Consider the following 21,160-nt stretch of genomic DNA (forward strand, 5'->3'; position numbering starts at 1 on the left):
GTGAAAATGTAATATCATATTTTTTTTATAAAATAGCAGAATTAATTCAGTTAAATGGTACATTTGTGTTAAGAAAATGTAATAATCAAAATGGAAATGTTGGTGTTTTTAAAACTAAAGTCAGGTCAAATTTAATTAATAATTATTAGTAATAATTACTAATTAATTATAAATTTTTAAAGCATGATTTTAAATCATGTTTTTCACTTAAACTGCTCAACAAGGTCTTTAAGAAATTACTGACATTACAGCATAATTTTCTGTTACAGCATAATTTTCTGTAAAGTTGCTTTGAAAAAAAAAAATATGTGGAACATGTCCGATTTTAAATCTGTAAAGGATGGTATTTTCTTCAGTAGACAAGACTGAAAATGGTAAATGTTGCAGTAATATTCCAAGAGCTTGAAATATGCAAAAGCAAAAAACACACATTAATCATCCATCATAACACTTTTATTACAGGACATTAAGGCAAATCAACAGATAACAACTAATCACACATTTTGGGCATTTCAGGTTTCAGAGTAGACTAACACAATGTCTTGATTTAAACCCATTAAATATTTAATTTCTAGGAGTCAACAGTGCTTTGTGCTTTTCAAACCTGTGTCCTGGATTGAGACAATGTCACATCTCAAACAGGCATTTACAGAATGTTGTGCTTTAAACATTCACAAATCACTGTACACATCCATTTCTGGGCTATCATCTACTCATTTCTCAAATTCATGCCGTCATGGAGATGGAAATGCACTGTGAATGCTCAATGACATTTGAAACTCAGCCTACGGCAGATGGAAAGATCGCTCCACAGTCTGGGATGACACTTTTTGGTAAACAATGTTTTGAACAGTTTTCTGGATGTGGATTGCGTTACTGGCACAATGCCATGGCTATTTCTATTTCTATATATATATAGGCTCAGTATTATCTGCTTAAAGGAACAGTTCACCCCCATATGATCATTGAACTATGTTGGTAAGATGGAATTTGTGACTATATTTGGCAAATTATGCTTTTGGGAAACGCACTCCTAAATGATTCTGGTCTGAATGATGAGTGTGTATACATACACAATCTTACAATGACTATACTTAATAAGCCTACAACATGTTAGGTAATGTAAACACCTTAAACGGCTTTCTTTTATTAAGGCAAGGTCATGAACGGTTTAAGCAAGCGATTAAGTAGATTTACCAGTTACCCCGATTTCGCTTTGCATGTAAACACCTTTTCTGGTGTTCTTACCAGTGACATCAAAAGTAGAGAATAATTAGATGATTTCAAATGTCTTTTTTAATTTTTATTTTTTTATAAGTTGATTTTTGACCATTATCACTATATTGATGTGCATGTAAACATGCTCAATGATCCTGTCACAGCTCACTGGAAGGGAACATTAAAAGTTTTTGGGTGAACAATTCTTTTAATCTGTGTCAAGCAAACTAAAGATGATTTTACATTGAAAGTTTATTTTGGACTGAGGCCAGGCAAAAGCTGTAAGGGAACCACCCAGGGCCAGATCATGGTCCCGCGAGGCCCCTGGGCACATGTCTTTGGAGGCCCCTACAAGGGGCCTGGGGGCCAAAGTAGTCAGCTAGCACTGTATTTGCTGAGAGGCAATCAACAATAAGCTTTTTATGAAAAATTTGTAGCAACACATGTCCTAGCTTTTCTACTTCTTCGTTTCTTCTTCTTCTTCTTCTTTTTTTTTTTTTTTTGTTTTTTTTTTTTGAGAATCCAAATCACCTGGTAATTCAAAAATGTCCTCTACAAACACCTTTATAGAAATTCACATAAAAGACAAGAGTGTGTGCACATGTACAGACAGAAGTATGGACAGAAGCACACACACAAACCACTTTACAAAATGAATTGCACATAACAAAATGTCAATACGAAAGCAGCCAAGATATTGAATGATTTTAGGCATCATCCAGAGAACACACATAGAAAAGACAAATAATAATGTTGAGATTATGTCCATGATGGCCTGTCAAATTAAACCAACAATGAAATCATTTAAACTTGCTTAGTGAAAAAGAAAATGCATTGGTAAAATTAACCTGTGCTCATTACTACTAATTTTTGAATTGTAAGAACATTTTCAGAATTGAAAGAGAGTTGGAATTAAAATAGAATTGGCCACGCCCCACAAGATGCAGAATTTAAATTGTTCACGCCCCTCAGGAGGTTAAATTGGAATTTGAATTGACCAAACCCCTCGGGATGTTAAATTTGCATTGGTCATGCCCTTCAGGATGTTGAATTTTAATTTTGAATTAGTCATGCCCTTCAGGAAGTTGAATTTAAATTAGATTGGCTACGCCCTTGCCCCACCCCTCAGGATGTTAAATAAGGTTTTAAATTAAATTGGCCACACCCCTCAGCATGTTGAATTTAAATTGTTCACGCCCCTCAGGATGTTAAATTGGAATTTGTATTGACCACACCCCTCGGTATGTTCAATTTCATTTCAATTGGCTACGCCCTGGCATAGATTTGGATTTAAATTCAATTTGCCACAACCCTCAGAGTTAAATTTTAATTTAAACTGAATTTGCCACAACCTTTAGGATGTTAAATTTTGATTTTAGTTTAATTTGGCCACACCCTCACAGGATGTTACATTTAAATTGGTCGCACCACTAAATATGTTAAATTGGAATTTTAATTAAATTGGCCACACCCCTCAGGACGATAAATTTGTATTTTTATTTAAATTGAATTGGTCACACCCTTTAACTGGAATTGGAATGATAGGAAGATGAATTTACTGAATTGCAGTTCAAAGAAATTCAACACAGTCACACTACAGAGGAATTTCATTAGTCCAACAAAGCATAAATAATTACATAATTAATTCTGACTAATTATGCCTATTTATTTCCTGATTTGTAGAATTTATTTATTTATTTATTTTACTGATAGAAGCATTTCTGTTAAGTTCAGTAGTGTCAAAACAATTAACACAACAATACATTACCTTAAAATGGCCACCACATTGTTTTTAGTTAACTTCTAAAATAAACATTGACATCAAAATCTGATTCTTTTGATTAAATATTCAATATATAAAGTAAATTAGACCATTATGGAAACAAGGTAATCTTTCACCATGGTCCATTAAATGAAAGTAAATATATTAAATATAATGAAATACAGTACATATTGATTAAATACAAATGTCAATAGCATTTCAAACATTGATTAATACCAATTTAGTCTCGTGACAACTGGTTATAATATGTAAGAGATGGCAAAATCGTAAGATATCATTCGACTTGGCTCGTATGAAAAGGTATGACTTTTATTCACATAGAGACCAACCAAACAACAGAATTTCAAATTGATACAAAAAAGGGATCAAATTTTAGCAAGCCTCCTATCCAACACTTCATTTTAAGAAATGAAACATCTGTGATCAAATTTTGTTACTCATTTCATATTTATTTATGCAATACAAATGACTGATGTATGTCAATAACCTGTAATACACTTCCCTCATCTCCTTCCAAACCCAATGTTTTCTTTCTTTCATGGTACACTAAAGTAATTTTCCTATTAAAATCATGGTTAGGTTTAGGTTTAGGTTAGGGGTTAAACTTACAAAAATTTTAATAACATTGTTCGTTGGTTTGTTTATTTTTCTCTGTAGAAGCAAAAGTCATACATTTTTGTACAAGCCACTAGTACGATTTTGCCATCTCATACTATATTATGTAATATATTATATTATATTATATTATATTATACTACTTAATATAATATAATAATAATAATAATAATAATAATAATAATAATACTTATTATGACTTGTCATGAGACTGGGTTGGGTAATTTCTATAATTTCATTCCATTTTAATTCTACTTTCTTAAATTCAGCTTTGAATTACAATTCTACATCCTGTTTGCTACCTCAACTCAAATTCAGTTCCAATTGGAATTGTAAAGGCAATCTCTAATCACTTCTGAATGGCGCACAACCCTGTAGGATAGTAGATTCTGTTTAACTGATTCATGGAATGAATCTGAGGAAATTACTTTCTATTCAAGCTTCATAATCCTCAGCAAAAAGCTATCCACAAATCAGTTTGTGTTGTAAAAAAAGACCTTTATATACTGTATATATTGGTAAGACCAGCATTTCACATAAATCATATAGACTCTAGACTGATTTAAGTGCTTCGTATTTCTTCAGTGAAGTGACATGACAACACAGGATTCATTTCTATTTCCACTTTGCCACTGTTCAATATTTGTCAGTTCAATACTTTACAGTATAGAGTCTACATACTTTCTGAACAATGGAATGGCTCTTAGTTATTGAATCTCACCTTTATCAAAAAGTTTTCCTTCATATTTTTTTTTTTTTTTTTTTTTGGTAGTTTTTCAAGTTATAAAGAAATGAATGGTAGAGCAATGATGCTGTCAGTCCTTGTAGTTCCATGCCATCAAAATGTATCAAAGTGAAATGTGTTTCACTGGTTCTATTCTTTCAACTTTCTTTCGATGATTGGTTGTATGGTTCTGTTTCTCGATGTGTATCAAGGCCTTTGAGCAATTCTGTATTTTTGGAATTGCAGAATTGATAAAAGTTTGAAAAACTATAGCAATATAGTGTGTGTGATTGTGAATAGAATGTGTAGTTAAAACACAGTAATCTATCCTGAGTTTCCTTTAAAGGCCGTATTTCTTAAGTAGTTCCGACTGCCACTGCCGCTTGCGCTCTGGGAACGCCGGGGGAATCTTGATCTTTCGGAAATCTCGGATGCATTGTTTCATTTCCTCTTCTGCATTTGGCCTCTCCAGAGTCTTCCTCCTTGTAAGACCACTGCCTCCACCTTCCCGTGGACACACCCCACTGGTGAGGGACTGGAACAGCTCACTGTTCCGCCTTTTATCCGGTAGCTCCATCCACTGCACGGAGGAACCTTTCTTTGGTGGTCGACCCAGAGTGAGCGTGCTCGGAGGCCGAGAGACAGAGTGCAGGGCACCACATGGGGCCAGGGAGCCCCCAACAACCTCGCCACGAGAAACCAGGATAGGGCCTCCATCCTGGGGCGAAGTGGCCTCAGAGTGGGTCTCAGAACTGGAGGTAGAGAGCTCGTTCAGGGAGGCCCCGCTCTCGCTCGCCTTATCCAGCAGTTTCTCTGACTTGGGCTCCTCGCTCTCCAATTTAGGGGATGCTGACTTGCAGGCAGGCCCTGGAGGATAGAGAAAAAAATTAGCTGATAAAACAATGGAAACCTCTAGAGGCGAATGTCATAATCTCTGTATTGATGAAATGCTGAGCTCCTAGAATACTGTCTTGGTGTATTCTGCTATAAATCACAATAGTTCCATTTCTTTTTGCCTTTTCATCAGTTTATTTACCCATAAATCCACAAACTGAAGCATTAAGTCACCATCTGTCCATAAATTAAGTATTAGGCTCTTTCTTAAACCTAGGTTGATATCCTTTTTCAGAAGTGTGAGGCAACATTTCAATATCAAATTATCTTAAGATGACACATCACATCACATACACAAGACATACAGAGTATTCATAAAATAAAGGTAAAAAAAGAGATATGGGCTCATTTTCCAAACAGCATCGTATTTCATCAATCCACAAAAACTCCTGATTTCTCCAAATTAATTCTCAACACAACTGAATTCTATCATAATCATTGCTTTAAAGTCAGCATTAAACTGCATTCGCAACCCATTTTACTTCCAAAATGTAATATATTTCCAAGTGAAACAGAATAGTACATGAGGAAAAAATGGCTCATATTCTACCTGTACTCTTAAGTGATGTAGCGGCAGCAGCAAAGCATGTTAAATGTTCAAGTTTATAGTATATGCACGTGTGTACATGCCATAAAGTAATTTCCAGCCAATAAAACCCTCATCAGTCGATTATGTATTGTTACACTCGTTCCATATTTCACAAGCACATTCTGATTACTGTTACATTAATAAGCGCCTAACAGATTTTGACACTTTAAATTAATGTTCCCCTTGTTAAGAAAGTGATTCATTCATGATGGGTAAGTCATTTACAAATGCATTATAAATCATTATAAATTCTACCCTCTGTCCAGTAGGTGATGATATGCACAAAGAATGTGAAACGTCAAAAACAAAAGAAGAAAAATGTGAAAGTGAAAGTGGAGATTGATAGTAAAAAAGACTTAAATATTAATCTGTTTCTCACCCACATCTATCATATCACTTCTGAATATATAGATTTAACTACTGGAGTCTTCTAGATTACTTTTATGCTGCCTTTACATGCTTTTTGGACCTTCAAAGTTCTGGTCCCCATTCACTTGCATTGTATTGACTTACAGAGCTGAAACATTTTTCTAAACATCTTCGTTTGTGTTCAGCAGAAGAAAGAAACTCATACACATCTGGGAGGGCATGAGGGTGAGTAAATGATGAGAGAATTTTAATTTTTTGGGTGAACTGTTCCTTTAAGGTGCAATTTAATAGGTTACTTATGTTGAACAAATGTTATAAAACATTTATAACATGAGGTAAAATGGCTCACTATTTGACAGGTATTTCATGAAATTAACCCTTTTATGTATGCAGTTATAACTGTATATAAACGAGTTATAAACCCTTAACAATGGAAACATTAAAGTGTTAGTGCTTTTCAAGCTTTATCATCACTTACATGATCCAATGTGGCTATGTTGGCAAGCCATTTCAAATGTTAATTTACATGTCAGTAAGTACATTTAAACTTGAGTCACACAGTTTTTTTTCTTTGTTTGTATTGCTGACAAAGTTTAACAGCTTTCAGTGTTACATTATTTGAATATATTTTATTTATTTATATTGTAATTATTATTTCATTGTTATTTGTACTGACTGCACACACTCTATGTTTCCTTTTGAAGACAGTAAATTCAGAATGGAGATCCATTGTCTGCTGTATTATTTCCTCTAACCAGCCTTCCAGGGCAAGTGCCATCAAATTAAATGAGGAGAAATAGTTATTCAGAAGTCCAAATTAGAGTCTTTGTGTCCATGTCAACATTGTATAACAAGTGGTTAGAGAGGAAGGGTAATAAAATAAAAAGGATTTGGTGATGTTGCCCAAAAGGAAATTCGTTTTAGAGCTGGAGCAAGTTATAAAAGATTACAAAGAAATATTCACAGAAGGACATGGATCATGTATTACAAAACCTTTGAGTTCATGTTGTGGGCCTAATGTATGAGAGGAAGTTATGCATGTCATGAGACAGAAGGGTTTTTAATTATTTAACTCAGCCCCAAGCAAACACCAAAGCACTTGGGTCTGTGTCAAACACATGAAAATTTTCTTCATAAACTGTAACTGATTGGACTTCTGTGCAATAAGATCTCTTTGACAATTATATGAAAATATATTCACAGGATATAGAAGCTGTTTACATCACAGATTAAGACAAGTCATAAGTTCATATCTTGATTCCATAAGAAGTCCTTTGCTGTCCAGACTTTAAGGCCTTCGGAGCAAGCTTTCAACTTTTCCTGGCAATTCTTGAGAGTAAACACTGCTGAAAAAACATCTCAAACCAGCCTAAACTCAGCTGGTTTGCTAATCTTTTCTCGCAGTCTGGGTTGCGTTTCTCAAAAGCATTGTTAGCCAACTATGGTCACAAGTTCCATCGTTACCAACATAGTTCAGTGATTTGGTGTTTCCCGAAACCATAGTACCAATGAACATTTGCAAACAGCATCGTAAAGTTGTGTGGTTGGAACTACTGCTCTCCACCTGTGGTTATCATATATTTCCTTGTTAGTTTGCTGTGTAGACATCATTTGACTTCGCTGATGCTTCTACTGCATATCTTTTATTCCATATATATCTTTTATTCTGTCAAGTCTTTGACCATGTTTACATGAACTTAAGAAAACTGCTTATTCCGGATTGCAGAAAGTGGTGTTCTGAAATGTTACGTAAACAGAAATGTTCATCAGCATTCGCGCATTAAACTGCTTTCTGGTGTAAATGTAAATGGGCTATTATAATTTGATATCCGCAAAAGTTAATGCGTAACGTCATTAATGACAGCTCTTGTTGAACCGTGGTTCAAATTATGGAACTTCAACATAGTTACTATGGTTTCAGGAAACAGTTGTGACAGATAGTTCATTTCTCCAACGATGCATCATACTATGGTGGTTAAGCAGTGAACTACGTAGTTGTATGAGAGACGCACCCCTGGTCAGGCTGGTATATTCACTGGTTTTAGAGGAATTATGGGTACTTTTCAGCTGGTCAGGCTGGAAGACCAGCTAGCCAACCAACTAAACCAGCTGAGCACCAGCTTAAACCAACTAAGACCAGCAAAGATGTTTTTTTTCAAGCAGGACATTAAACTCTGACATTTTTTAATAGAAAATTAAGTTTTATCTGATATCAAGACAACAAACTCAACTAACTACATCTAATCTCTTATCTAATATCTCTTTATTAGTTCATAATAATGAAAGAAAACATGTTTGCACTGAATCGTGAGCCAGCTATAATTGCATGCTTCAGCAAATCTCTTAATGTGATGTGGAGGAGCTGCTAATTGGTGATTAAATGTGGATATGGAGGCATAGCAGGAAACAAAGTGTTAATCAGTCTCTCTCAAGGACATAGATCATTTGGGAGATCCGCTAGGAACAGGGCACCTGGCCGTTGGCTGGAACACTGATCCCAGACCAGCAGACTTTTGTTGCAGCACTTGGGACATTTAAAAAAAAGGCACAAAACCAATCTGGTCTCATAAAATATAATTATTATACCTACATTTCTGAAAGTAATGCCTTGATGTACGTATCTCGATGGTTTTCTGTTGAAATAAACAATTGAGGTGCTACATCGTCAATTACTTTAATTAACTTTCACACAAATCACAAGTAAAATGGCAGATTATCAGTTCATAAACACGTACTTTTTGCCCTGTTCCTCACACAATACTATCTTATGACATCTAAACACTGTAGAACATGACCTGAAAGACAATACATTTGAACAAGTTTTCATTACATAAACAACAACATTTCCAAACTTGATCGAGTGTGATTAAATTACGCAGTATCTCAACTTTTAGAGCATTGCACTTCAGATGCAAAGGACCAGGGTGAGAGTCCCGAAGAGCATGCAAGTCCAAATGTGAGCCAAAAGTGTCATAGAAGCCCCACAAAATGACGTGGATGCTTCATCTATTGCGTTTTTAATCTCACATTTGCTTTTTATGACACTATCAGTTAGGTTTAGGTTTAAGGTTAAGGGTGGGGAGGTAGTTTTTTTATTTTATTTTAAACTTGATAGAGCATTAACCTTAAAAAAATTTTCAAAAGTGCGCAAAGCACAGCACTAGGCGCAATGACCGTGTTTATCCAATTTTCTAAGAGCGCTAATTCTAAGTGCAATTTTCATGCCAGCGTAAAGTGCAAGTGGAAGTGTTTGCGCTATCTGTGGGTGTAAGCATGCAAACTGGGGGCTGTATTGTATGTAAATGAAGTGGTGCAAAGTGCTATTTTCCTGAGCAAATGGTCATTGTTCTAAGACGTTTGAGAAGCAGGTCTGTTTTCAGTGTAAACTCTAAACTCACTTCCTACATTTGCAGTTTGGACATTCCACCAGCAGGTGGTAATAAAGTCCATGTCCAGACTCTGAAAACATATTGGAACATCAAATTATGTCCCTGACAATCACAGTTAGCCAACTATCTTTAGGTCATGGTTTATTTTTCAACTATTATTATAATGTTTATATTTACAAATGTATTTATGTTATAATTTGTATTGGTAATTTTCCACCTGTTGTCGTAGAGGGATTTTAAGTTACTGAAAAAGAGACCGGTGGAAGAAGTTGGACAGAGTAAAATGTTTTGATTTGGTATTATTTTTTTGACCACTTCGTAATTTTGATTATATTTTCGCCAGCTGAAAGTGAGGGTCATGGCAGCGACTCGGTTACCTGTTTCCTGGATCTGAAGAGACCGCTCTAAAGCAGTGCTCGGCATTTAAAGACAGCAGTGATGAGGTACCATTATGTGACACATCAGGTGCATTTCTTCCCACTGCCAACGATGTAGTTAGGTTCAGTCACAATACTTATACTACATACACTGATGTTGTTAAATTATATACTGTTTTATTATACACCAGTGTGTAAATCGCATATGCCACTATTTACAGCAAGAGTAAATCTCATCTACTGTAGCCTACCATACGTTTACTTTCAATTCTTTCTTATTCCTTTCCACAACTTCATTAAATATATTTATTAATTTGTGCATGTGATATGTGTTTGTTTTAAAAAATTACTTTATTTATTTTTTGTACTTCTGAAGTAGATATACCTGTGCTGATAAACTACAGTTGATAGTTTTGCATTTTAATATTTATGCCTTAGAATAAATAGACTTGTTTATTTGCACAATTTAAACTTGATAAGTTATTTATGCTGGGTGTGTTTGGATAGGTGTATTTGTAGGTAGGGGAGCCTACAATGGTAGAAATGCTTATATGATAGAAATATGCCTGACATTCAACAAGCACCCAGTTAATACACTAAAGAATGTAAGTCCATTTTTGTATTTTCTAATTCACTGCAGTCCATTTACACTACTAACTTCTTATGAATGTGCTGTCTTTGTTTATATCGCTGGTGCTTGACAGGAAATTAAATATATAATAGGACGCAGATGGTTCAATAACTGAAGGAGAACCTCAAAATTAAATTGCACTTGATCCAGCCCATTTAGCACTTTGTGCGCACGATTTCACTAAACCCACTTGTGCTTAAACTTAGCACATGCTTTCATGAAAATACCAAAACTTCATGGCCATGCCAATTGACATTGTGTGTATGACTTTTGGCATAGCGCTGCGCTTAGCGCTCTTAAAATAGGGCCCCATACCTGTTTGGGATAACATGCAACTCAATTTTAGCATCACACACTGGACATTTCACCTGGTAAGCCTGAGTCAGGCCTCAATGTGTTATTGGGGCAATGGCGGGAATGGGTCTGGGCTTAACGCAATGGTGGGAATTGTCCTCGGCCTTGGGGCAATGACAGGCTTGAGTCTGGGCCTTGGGGCAATGGTGGGCCTGGGCCTTGAACATGATTCAGGGATAACAAGGTACCTGGCGGAGCTGGATACCATGGGGAACTGGCAGAACATGGACTGGCCATAACTGGGAGCTGCCTGGTGAGACGGGCATGGAAGCATAGCCTGGTTCCAAGAGAGACATGGGCTCTGGCACTGACTCAGAGACAAACGTGGGCTCTGACGCTGGCTGGCGTGGGCGCAGGCACGGGGTCCGTGGCGGCCATGATGGTGGAATTTGGCCTGGCGGTCATAACGGTACTAAAACAACAAAACTTGACTAAACTTAGACTATGACTAATAATAAAAACCATGAACAACCCATAAATTACATTACACCATCAATACACAACAAAGGACAAGGAGAACATGAGGGCTTAAATACATCATGTCAAACAAGATAACAAGACTAATCAACATAAATGACAAGACCAGAAAACACAATGAAGGGAAACATGAAGCAAGAAATGGAACAATGAATTTCAAAATAAAAGACATGACATTTGCACTTGTTTTGTTTTTCTGTCAGCCTTCTTGGAGCACATTGATTCTACGGTTGTTTTGCAAACTTGTCAAGTAGCTTTTCTTATCATCTGTGACAGATGGAGGATGGACTGGCTGAAAAGTGTGTTCAGCCGGTGCACTTCCTGTGCTGGAGTAAAATTGACTGTCAATCAGTGCCATCTACTGTAAATGCATTGTCGTGCTAATGATAAGTATTCACTGTACTTTTTACGCCATTTGTATTTATCACGTCGCCTCCCGTGTGAAAAGGCTATTAACATTGAAATGCACTGTGTTTTTACACTATGTATTTCACTCTGACCAAACTTACTTAGGTAATTCCAACTATGAAGTATTGTTTTTATGTCCCTATTATATAAGTCTAATCAGGTGCACAGATAGCTGTCAAAACCTGCTGGGCATTATTGCTTGCTGCACCTCCGCCAGTGCCTTAAATCCAGCTGCGGAGATGCCCATCTTAGGTGTTTCGCCCCAATAATCCTGGAACAACTCCTGGTGGTAGGGCAGCGGTCAGGGATGTCTCCCTACCACCCCCTGCAGCATAACACCGGATCCTTTACATTGCCTCTAATTCTTGCCTTCCCATTTAAGACATTTCTCCTTTACAGTTCCTAATATGCAGACAAGGTTCAATGACTCCCCAACGAAGAAATCCTACCCTATGTCCCAATGCCTCTGCCATGCTGACATCTGCTGCATAAACTATACCATACATGCCAACCTGGTGGCTGAGACTATGCTAGCCCCACTGACACTGTTAATGCATGCTCAGTGCCCCTGGTTCCGTATGGCATAACTCCCATCTGATAAAATATTAAACATGAGCAAATATGTCAGAATTCAAATCACATTCATCCAGGGCATGAGACAGCTGAGCAACTTCCACTGAGATGAATGGGAACAGGTAATTCTTTCTAGGTAAAGTAGAACTGCTAAGTGTCAAATTACTAAATTAGCTTGTTAAGTAAAACTGAATGTGCTGAAAAACTCAATGCTTCATAATCGATTATCAGAGCAACACATACAATCTTCATGCAGTCAATTGCATAGCATCTGAAGCAGCAGTGGATCCATTTTCTGAGGATAAGGGTTCTCAGATGCAGCTGTAGAGCACTCGGCTTGACCTTAATAAACCCAACAGATGTTCCCTCAACACTCCTCTGCCAATGTGAACTAGAATGAGTGCTTTTTAAAGTCTTGGAACATTCAAGAACATCGTTCGTTTTTAGTCATTCCAGGTTTAACTGGCCGTTGTGAAGTCATCTTATTTGACTGGATGCTTTTAAAATGAATATTCTGCCATTAACTAACATATGGTTGAGTTGTTCATAAAGGAACATGTGGTAAGTTTAGTATTTATTGTTGAAGCCATTTTAAAAGTGTAATCCTACCAACTTGTTCCTGTTCCTAATATATACAAGAGTGTAAGAAGTTCAGTTCTCTTGGGCAATGGAGGATTCAGGAGGCAATGAAGCAGAGAGAATTAAGAGCATATAAAAGCCCCCCCCCACCCCCCCCCCCACACACACACACACACCGCACCCCGCTTTCTAGTAAGATCAGTCAGTGGGCTGGTGACGTCAGAGTGACTAGGCACAAACATTCAGTAGCAGCCAGCCAGCCCCAGAAACTGTCTCACCTCCTTTTTGGTCTTGGGCCTCGGACAGGCCGCGATCGCTGCGGTTTTGTCAACCTGGGGACACACCTGCCCGTGACCCAAGTGGAACCCCAGATACCGAACTTCCATCCGCCCAATTGCGCACTTCTTCAGATTGGCCATGAGCCCCACCCATCGCAGTGATCTCAGGACAGCTCTCAGATGTTGCATATGCTGCTGCCAGTCATTACTAGAGATAATAATATCATCTAAATATGCAGCAGCATATGCAGTATTTGGTCTGAGAATTTTGTCCATGAGACACTGAAACATGGATGGGCCCTGAACAAAACAGAAGGGTCACAAATTGGTGTAATATGAACGGTGTGGAAAAAGCAGTTTTTTCTCGCCGTGCCCAACCAATCGAGCAATTTGTCGATCCGAGGCATTGGGTACGTGTCAAATTTGGACACTGCATTCACTTTGTGATAGTCTACACAGAACTGGACTGACCCATCGCTCTTAGGCACCAGAACCACCGGGCTGGCCCAATCACTGTGCGACTATGCCCATATCAAGCATTGCTTCTAATTATTTTTTAACAACCTTTTTTGTGTTCAAGAAGGCGATAGGGGCAGCTACGAATCACCACCCCCGGGGTGGTCTTGATATGGTGTTCTGTGAGGTTCATGCAACCGGGGAGAGGCGAGAACACATCTGCAAATTCTGTTTGCAACTTGGCCACATCTATGAGCTGCAATGGTGAGAGGTGGTCTCCAGAAGGGACCAGGATGAATGAATTTGGTTTGAGAGTCACCTCCAGCCTGGGCTCCGCCCTCTTGGGGACTACCATCACTAGGGCCACGGGGACCACCTCCTTCCATGATTTTAGGAGGTTGAGATGGTAAACTTGACGTGCCCTGCTCCTATACGTTCGCTTAACCTCATAATTGAGATCTCCGACTCGCTGTGTGACCTCAAAGGGCCTTTGCCACTTAGCGAGTAATTTAGTGCTTGAGGTGGGCAGTAATACAAGAACTTTATCTCCCGGTACGAATTCCCGTAGTCGAGTGCCCCGTCATACAGCCGGCTTTGACGTTAGTGAGCTTGGAGCAAATTCTCCTGTGTTAATCGACCTAAAGTGTGGAGTTTTGCTCTAAGATAAGAACGTACTGAATTTCATTTTTACTGTTTGAAGGACCCTCTTTCCAAGCTTCCTGTATGACGTTGAGCATGCCGTGCAGCCGACGCCCATACAGTAGCTCGAATGGGGAAAACCCTGTGGAGGCTTGTGGGACCTTTTGCATTGCAAATAACAGGGGATTGAGCCACTTATCCCAATTTCTAACATCCTTGTGAACTTACGAATCAAGTTCTTTAAGGTTTTATTAAATCATTCTGTTCTAATGGCCTGACGAAGTCCATACCAATTCTTTCGAAGGGGACCTCAATTAGCGGTAGAGGGTGCAATGACGCTTTTGGGGTGGCTGGTGGATTCACCAACTGACATTCACGGCACGCCACACCACACACCACTTGCGAATGTCCCCATGAATGCCCGGCCAAAAAATGGGCCATTATTTGGTTGAGTGTTTTCTCGTGCCCTAGATGGCCAGCCATTGTATTATGGTGAACCGCCTGGAAGAGGGTTTCCCAACGGCTCTTCAGTACTAATAATTGGGTTGTATTTTCTCTCGTTAGAGTGTCCTGCATCACTCGATACAACCTATCTTTGATAATAGAAAAATACAGGTATATGAGTGCGATGTCAGGCCGGAGCTGTTGGCCATCGATTACTCTCACTTGGTCAAATGTGTGCTTAAGAGACTCATCACGTGACTTCTCTAGAGGGAAATCCTCCTCAGGGAATCCCCTGAGGACGGGAACTCTCTCCCCTACGTCATCATGATGCGGTGCAGACGTAGACGGCCCTGGCACCGCCTCTCCAGCCGTAGCATTGCACGTCACACACCGAGACAACATTTTTCAGGACCCATCCACACATATTTCCCTTAATAGATTCTTAAAACCAGGCCAATTATTTCCCAAAATCATTGGATGGGTGAGGCGGGAATTAACTGTGGCCTCTATTTTATAAATTTTTTCCCTGAAAAGTATCTCAATGGTTACCACTGGATACCTGTGAATATCCCCGTACACACACCGCACCCTCACCCGTTTATCCCTGCCCAATGCCCCGTCTTGCACAAAGCGTTGGTGAATGGAGGTTTGAGAACAGCCTGAATCCACCAATGCATGGTATGTATCCCCTTTTAGACTTACCGGTACACGATACGCTCCTGCCCAATCGGGGGCAGCCTGTGGAGCGTCAGGGATCCAGACCAGTTTCGCCACCTCCATCGCCGAGCACTAATCCTGGAAGTGCCCGGCTTCCCCGCAGCTCCAGCAGCCAACCTGGGAAGGAGAACGGAGAGAGACAGGAGAAGTGGGAGACATGGGGAAGGGGTTTGTGTGGGGTTCCTACCCACCTCTGGGGAGCCGGAACAGGACGGGAAGGGGAAGGGAAAGGGGGGGTGGGGGTGGGTTTGAGATGCAGGAGAGAAAGAGAGAAAAAGAGTCTGTTTCACTGCCTCCAGGAAATGCCGCCATGTAGTCCTATGCCAACTGGATGGCCTCTTCCAGCGATGCCGGGTGGTGGCACTGGACCCACTCGGCCATACCACGAGGAAGATGGGCGATAAACTGCTCCAGTTCCACCAGGTTGACAATGTCCACGGCACCGCGGGTCCCCTCAGCCAGCATCCACATCCTGGAGCTGTTGGGCAAAGGCAAATGGGCGGCCGTGTCTTCTGAACCTCAGGGATCGGAACCGCTGGCAATTTTACTCCGGACTACAACCGACCCGCTGCAGGATGGTTTTCTTGAAGTCAGGGTAATTGAGGAGACTGGCAGCGGGGAGTTGTTGGGCTGCTAGCTACACCTCCCTGGAGAGTAACAGCAACAAGCGGGCCGCTCACTGGTCGGGCGGCCACTTCCACACCTCAGCGGTTTTTTTCAAACAGTTGAGGTAGGCCTCTGGATCTTCGTTTGGCCCCAACTTCACGAGGGTCACGGGGGAAGTGGCCTCCATGGGGGTCACAGTGCCAGCCCCTTCTCTGTCGATTAGGCTCCGGAACACCTGCCAGTCCTCCGCTTGGGGTCGTTGAACCTTTGCCTCTAATGTAAAGACTCACTCTCAAAGTCTTGGGTTTTGATGCCATAAGATAAGACTTTATTAAAAACATAACAAAGCCGAGGTGGTCCATGGAGCACCTGAAATTACACTTCAGAATCATGCATTTTTATACAGTTTCTGCTCCCCTTATCTCTTTGAGGGATGGCCTCTTCACCCAATGAAATCATCTTATGCCTCCCTAGTTTCATCTTTTCCATCTCCCTTCCAGCTGGTCATCTTTGGCCCCAGCTTGATGTTTCATCTTAATGCTAGCACTTAGTAGCGCATATATATCGTTTGCCTGTTTTGGTAATCTTGGCATTATCTGCACCAGTCCTGCTCATTAAATTATCCTTTCAATATCCACATGCCCACCTCCCTTTGGGCACTACAAAGTTTGATAGAAAGAAGCTGTAATTCTTTCAAGAGAAGCCAAGCTGCTACATGTGGTGTTCCTTATCTAAAACTCCTTACTCATTCGCTTGACACAGGCATCCCGTCTCCAAGGTCTCCTACTTTCTGTATTACATCAATTAATTTTCCCTTGACACAAAGGCCTTACACAGAGAGAGACTGCAAGCTAAGCTGTTTTCTGCATTTTCAAACTGTATCTATATAATCAGAGTAAATCAGAGTATTACATTAATAAAATAATGATTACTATATAACATTGGTAATGCAACTTATCATAATACATTGATTGCATATTGCATACATATTAATTCAATGATCAAAAACAGATTAACTGAATGATTAAATAAAAATATTCCATAGGCGTAACACCATGAGGGCTTGATGCTGGGTTTGCTTGATGCTGGCGTGGGATTTGATAACTTCACTGCTGGGTGGTGAAACCCGGGACTTTGGCACCAGTGTAAGAAGTTCGGTTCTCTTGGGCAATGGAGGAGTCAGGAGGCAACGAAGCAGTGCAGGCAAGACTTTTATTTTTTCTGCCTCAGGTTCTGGGGTGACTTAATGCAGTCTATTCATGTAGATTCAAACACTCAATCAGATAACAAAAGAAACTTTTTTATACACTCAGTTAGATAACGAATACACTCAGCAAGCGTCGAGTTTGGGCTCTCTCTCTCTCTGTCGAACTGGTGAGATGGTGTGGCTTTTAAGTCTCCCTCTGCCATCACTATAACAAGAGACAGATGTTAGAGATAATTACAACCCAGGTGACGAGCCTTACCGCTATCTCTCTCCTGCAGACAGACACATGACCACGTCCCCATCACCACAAAGAGTAATAACCATCAGTGCCTCCAGAAAATCAGAAGACATACTGGATATTAAACCAGTGGAGTCATATAAATTACTTTTATGCTGGATTTAATAACTGGTCGATCCTCCTTTGGCAGCAATAACCTCAACCAAGCATTTTCGGTAGCTGCGGATTAGACCTGCACAACGTTCAGAAGGAGTTTTGGACTATTCTTCCTTACAGAACTGCTTCAGCTTAGCCATATTCTTAGGTTGTCTGGCGTGAACGTCTCTATTGAGGTCATTTCACAGCATCTCTATTGGGCTAAGGTCTGGGCTCTGACTGGGCCACTGCAAAAGGTGGATTTTCTTTTTTTAAGCCATTCTGTAGTGGATTTACTTCGATGTTTAGGGTCACTGTGCTACTTCATCCCCCAACATCTACTGAGCTTCAGTTGACGCACAGCCACCCTGATATTATCCTGTAGGATATGTTGATAAACTTGGGAATTCACTTTTGTCTCGATGATGGCCCAAAAGCAGCAAAGCATTCCCAAATCATGATGCTCCCTCCACCATACTTTACTGTTAGGATGTTTTTATGTTGGTATGCAGTGCAGTTTTTACGCCATTCTTAGTGGTACGTGTTCTTCTCAAACAATAAAACCTTAGTTTCATCAGTCCATAAAACTTTTTCCCAGTAGTGTTGTGAAGTGTAAAGGTGGTCTTTGGCAAACTTCAGGAGCACAGCATTTTTTGGGTTGGAAAGCAGCGGCTTCCTTTGTTTAATGTTTTCCGTATAGTAGACTCATGAACAGAGATGTTTACCAGTTCCAATGATTCCTTCAAATCTTTAGCTGTCACTCTGGGGTTCTTTTTTACCTCACTGAGCATTCTGCAGTGTGCCCTTTGAGTCATCTTGGCTGGACTACCACTTCTAGGGAGAGTATCCACGGTACTAAATAGTCTCCATATATAGACAATTTGTCTGTGGAGAGATGAATATCTAAGCTCTTCAAGATAACTTTGTAACCCTTTCCAGCTTTATGCAAAGAAACACTTCTTGATCGTAACTTCTGAGATCTCTTTTTTGTAAGGCATGGTCCATGTAAGCAGATGCTTCTTGTGAATAGCAAACTCAAAATGTTTGAGTGTTTTTTAGAAGTCAAAGTAGCTCTAACTCACATCTCCAATCTCCAATCATTCATTAACTTGATGCCAGGTTATCCAACTCCTGACTCTAATTATCTTTTGTTGACATCAATAGCCTAGGGGTATGCATACTTTTTCCAACCTACACTGTGAATGTTTGAATATATACAATAGCAATACAATAATGTGTGTATTAATAGTTAAAATCTGATTTGATATTCATCTAAGTTACAATAATGAACAAGCACAATCTGTTTTAAGACAAATTTATACATAAACGCAGGTCATTCCAAAGGGTTAACTTTTTCTTGCCATTATAGCCTATAATCTATGACCAGGACCTGGTTAATGTCCATGTAAAAAACTATTAACAAGCTGTAGACTTGACGGCATGCACCGACACATTGAATGGTGGCGCTCATGTGGGCAACAAGTTCGAGTCCAGCTTTTGTATTTTTTGATCCAATTTGCCCCTCTCTTTGCTGTTTCCTGTCATCTATCTCTCTGTCCCTATAAATCACAAGGCCAAAAATAGAAATAAAACAATTATAAAACAGAAAAAATAGACCAAATGCTTGCTGTTTTCTAATGTGTTTGAAAGCACACACATTAATGTTGGATAATGACTGCTGAAATGTTAATTATCCTCCCAGCTGTCACAATGCTGTTGGCAGAGGGGCACAGGATTATCCCTCATCCAGGCCCCATCAAATAAAGACCAATTAGCTCTGGCAGAGACAGGCACCGGGTTAAAATCAAACAGAGAGACAACTGACTACAACTCATTCAGCTATTATAATGGATGGAGATGCTCTTACCACTGTTGAAAAAGTCAATCCAAATGTGCAGTTATTGTAACATTTCTCAACATTTTAAGAAAGCAATAAGGGTTTAGAACAACATAAGGTTGAGTAAATTATTACAGAATTTCATTTTTAGGTGAACTATCCCTTTAAACCATTCCAAAGATGGCATGCAAACTTTTATATCATTTATTGGAGTAGTCGAGGAATTCTACCCATCCCTGTGTGCATCTGTTTAGCATTTCTCAGTAGTGCCAGACAGTCACAATTGAACGCACCCTGACCTTTGCCTGGGGAGAATGGATTATTGGAGAGAGAAGGAGAAAGTAAGAAGAAAAAAGACAAGTTGAACACAATGCTGATATATCATTGAAATGCACAGAGCATTTCTGCAGTAGGAATGGAAAAGGATTGAAGCGAGGCAAAATCTGATATGGATTTCAACATGAGCGTAATCCCGCAGGGGAAACACAGGATTAAAGGAAGTCTGGCAATCAACTGGGAGGTCAAGCAGCAGGGCATAGGAACTACTGAAAGTGAGTGACCTTCAGGACTGATACAAAAATGAAAGACCCAGAGAAAAAGTTTTGGATGTGATAATGCAATAGATGGGTAGAGGTTATGATATAATTTTGAAGACTGTGATAAAAAGCACCAATCAGACACATCAGAAATAGACTGTGCTTTATCTAGATGTCCTTGTGAAACTGATAAGGGACAAAGAGAATATATATGGTAATTAGATTTCCATGCAATAAAATATATGAGCTTTTTTACTATCACAGCAAAGATCACTATTACTGTTGTTCATACTTAAGGCCTTTTCACACCAAACGCAAATTGTCGCTGCAATGACGATAATGACGAAAAAATAAAAATTCTTGCCCAGCAATAAAATGCCATGACGAATAAAATATGGTTGTGTCTAGAAGGTAACTGTCTCATGTCAAGATTCTTGCGCATGCACGTTCTGTTGATGCTTTCACTGCTCTCACTGGGATGCAAAGTGGTGAACCTAATTAATTAGGTTATGCACAGTAAAAATATTATTTTAAATGTTCTGTTTTGATAAATAGTCATTCTTGATGACAAATGTTTGACATAATTAATTTGATAATTTCAGTTCTTAATCTGCTTCTGTCTGTCTTAGGACATTGTTCACTGGTGGAAAAATACATCAGTTGGCTCTACAGTAAAGAGCTTCAATGATTGGTCTAGTGGTAGGACTGTCTGCATTAATGTAAGAGGTTACGGGTTCACATCTACCCTTTTGTAACTTTTTATTTTAATAAACCAACATTTCATCCACACATCTGTGGATGTATATCTTCAGTGGACACACATTTGTTTGCATATTTCTTTGAGATTGAATTGGATAGGAGCGAGTAGAGCGTGCGTCTGTGTGCACGAGAGGACATTACAGCTGTCACTCAACGCCACTGATAACAGCCACGAGCACTCATCATACCATTCAAAGTAACACATTATAGCTCCGGATCGTAATTTATTTTAACACTCATGAACAAAATGGAAACTCCTGCTCAAGAACTGGCAATGTTCCCAAACAAGTGCCTTAACATGAACTTCTGTCAAAACATTACTGTACCT

At 39.3% G+C, this 21,160-nt stretch overlaps 1 protein-coding gene across 2 annotated transcripts in view; it reads right to left on the bottom strand.

The window, feature by feature from the left end:
* Positions 1 to 445: 445 nt before the first annotated feature.
* kctd8 (potassium channel tetramerization domain containing 8) overlaps positions 446 to 21,160 on the bottom strand; it is an 80,243-nt gene continuing 59,528 nt past the window's right edge. Inside the window, exons 2-3 of one of the 2 annotated variants that reach the window (XM_051650345.1) lie at positions 15,500 to 15,707; positions 5,047 to 5,207 (exon numbers count right to left, since the gene is read on the bottom strand). In XM_051650345.1, coding sequence (XP_051506305.1) covers positions 5,180 to 5,207; positions 15,500 to 15,707 — 236 coding nt within the window. In that variant the 3' untranslated portion in view covers positions 5,047 to 5,179. Of the gene's footprint in view, positions 5,208 to 15,499; positions 15,708 to 21,160 lie in introns of both variants that reach the window. The other variant, XM_051650343.1, reaches the window with a different exon arrangement.

This window comes from Myxocyprinus asiaticus, chromosome 22 (genome assembly GCF_019703515.2).
Source record: "Myxocyprinus asiaticus isolate MX2 ecotype Aquarium Trade chromosome 22, UBuf_Myxa_2, whole genome shotgun sequence".
NCBI classification, from domain to species: domain Eukaryota; kingdom Metazoa; phylum Chordata; class Actinopteri; order Cypriniformes; family Catostomidae; genus Myxocyprinus; species Myxocyprinus asiaticus.